At 38.1% G+C, this 2436-nt stretch overlaps 1 protein-coding gene across 1 annotated transcript; it reads right to left on the reverse strand.

Moving 5' to 3' along the window:
- Positions 1-255: 255 nt before the first annotated feature.
- On the reverse strand, positions 256-873 carry LOC110706502. The gene is made up of 2 exons (XM_021884421.1): positions 542-873; positions 256-478 (listed from the first exon to the last, which is right to left on the reverse strand). The coding sequence occupies exons 1-2, from the start codon at positions 871-873 to the stop codon at positions 256-258; spliced, it is 555 nt and encodes a 184-aa protein (XP_021740113.1).
- Between the last annotated feature and the right edge of the window lie 1563 nt (positions 874-2436).

Genomic DNA, 2436 nt, shown 5'->3' on the forward strand with positions numbered 1-2436 from the left:
CCCCTTAAAATAAGTTTCGTCCCGAAACTTGGGGAACGAAATTCAAACCTTTTTCCTTTTTATGTATAGTATTTTTTTACTTTTTGTCATTCCTTTACTCCTTTGTGTCTCTTTGAGAGCACAAAAACTCAAAATACTTAATAAAATTTGTGCAAAAAGCACAATAATAAGAAAAATAAAGGGAAAAAGCGCAAAATTCTACCACATTCTACCCCCCCTTAAAAAAACGAGTTACGCCCCTGTAACTCAACATACCTAAAACAACTCTGAGTATTTCTTTTTCATTTCATCTTCTGCCTCCCAAGTGGCTTCCTTATATTCTTGGTTAGACCAAAGTACTTTCACAATCTTAACGTTCTTATTGCGTGTACTACACACTTTACTATCAAGAATCTTGACAGGTTTCTCCTCATAAGTTAAGCTTTGATCTATTTCAATGGTTTCGGGTTGTAGCACATGGAGTTTATCAGGAATGTACCTTCTCAATTAAGACACGTGAAATACGTCATGTACTTTACTAAGCTCCATAGGTAAGGCTAACCTATAAGCTACTTTGCCTGTTCTTTGTAGTATTTCATATGGAACAATGTATTTTGGACTGAGCTTTCCTTTCTTTCCAAATCTCATCACTCCTTTCATTGGTGACACCTTTAACAACACCTTATCACCAATTTTGAACTCTTCTTCCCTTCGCTTTAAGTCTGCATAGCTCTTTTTGCGATCTTGAGCTGCTTGAATTTTAGCTTGAATTTCCCTTACTTGCTTAACCGTATCTTCAATCATTTGATGCCCAAGAATCATAGTTTCACTAATATCGTTCCAACAAATTAGACTACGACACTTCCTCCCATACAAGGCCTCAAATGGAGCCATTCCGATGCTCGCATGGTAACTATTATTATAAGAGAATTCAATTAAATCCAAGCTATCTTCCCATCCTCCTTGGAAGTCTATAACACAAGCTCTCAACATGTCCTCCAAGGTTTGAATGGTTCTCTCAGTTTGCCCATCTGTGGCAGGGTGAACGTCGTACTCATCTTAAGTGTTGTACCAAAATTTTCTTGTACACTTTTCTAGAATTTTGAGAGAAACCTGGAATCTCTGTCAGATACAATATCCTTTAGAACCCCATGTAACCTCATAACATGTTTGATGTAAGCTTTCGCAAGTTTCTACATCTTCCAAGTTTCCTTCATTGGTATAAACACTGCTGATTTTGTAAGTCTACCCACCACTACCCAAATGGTATCATTTCCACTCTTTGACTTAGAAAGGCAAGTCACAAAATCCTTTGAAATGCAATCCCACTTCCATCCTGGAATTTCTAATGACTGCACAGTCCCTTGAGGCCTCTTGTGCTCTATCTTCACCTTTTGACATGTTAAACACTTTGCCACAAACTCAGCAACCTCATTTTTCATTCTAGGCCACCAAAACATCTTCTTCAAATCCTTATATAGTAGGTCTCCTCCCGGGTGTACTGAGTAGGGTGTATCGTGGCCTTCTTCCATCAAATTTCTCTTCACTTCCTCACATTTATGTGGTACGCACCATCGACCTTTATACCTCAAACTCCCATCTTCGTGACTTTTGAAGTCTGTAGTTTTTCCTTGCTTAATTTTCTCACGAATCCTATCCAACTTCACATCTCCCTCTTGGTTTGCTCGAATCTCGACGATATTGTTGGTTGGATGCTTAGGTTCGCAAGAATGACTATTGGTACTCCCCATTCTACAACTTCTAAATTCAATTTCAACATTTCCCTACACAACTCATTAGCTACTACTAATGAGTTTTAGTCCATAATTGGTTTTATGACTTAGAGCATCCGCAACCACATTCTCTTTCCCTTCATGGTATTGTATGTCTAAATCATAATCCGCCGTATACTCTAGCCATCTCCTTTGACGAGAGTTCAATTCCTTTAGGGTGAAAATGTACTTTAAACTCTTATGGTCTGTGTAAATTCTACATTTCACTCCATACAAATAATGGCGCCAAATTTGTAGTGCAAAAATGATTGCAGCAAATTCCAAATCATGGGTTGGATAGTTTACTTCATGGGTCTTTAAATGCCTCGATGCATATGCAATCACCTTTCCATTTTGCATAAGCACGCACCCTAAACCATTCTTTGATGCATCGCTATACACATTATAAAGTCCACTATCATCCGGAAGTGTAAGCACTGGTGCTGTAATTAGTTTGTGTTTCAAGAGTTGGATTGCCTCTTTTCACTTATCATCCCACTCAAAATTCTTGTCCTTCTTCATCAAGATAGTCATAGGTTTAGCAATTGATAGGCGTGTCGCGTACCTAGCAAAAATAACCTAACTAACCACTACTATGTAGACTGGCAAGTAAAGGTCGAATCCCAAGAGACTATGGTTCACCAATAACTATTTAGACTCAAGTAATTACTAAGCAGAATTCAAC

This window comes from Chenopodium quinoa, unplaced genomic scaffold, assembly GCF_001683475.1.
Source record: "Chenopodium quinoa cultivar QQ74 unplaced genomic scaffold, ASM168347v1, whole genome shotgun sequence".
NCBI lineage: Eukaryota > Viridiplantae > Streptophyta > Magnoliopsida > Caryophyllales > Amaranthaceae > Chenopodium > Chenopodium quinoa.

What these genes read in the sequence shown, in the direction of transcription:
- LOC110706502 (XM_021884421.1), bottom strand. Translation starts at nt 873, where the DNA reads ATGGCTCCATTTGAGGCCTTGTATGGGAGGAAGTGTCGTAGTCTAATT. An exon ending in ACAGGCAAAGTAGCTTATAG is followed by an intron (nt 479 to 541) that starts GTTAGCCTTACC and finishes TTAATTGAGAAG; the next exon opens with GTACATTCCTGATAAACTCC.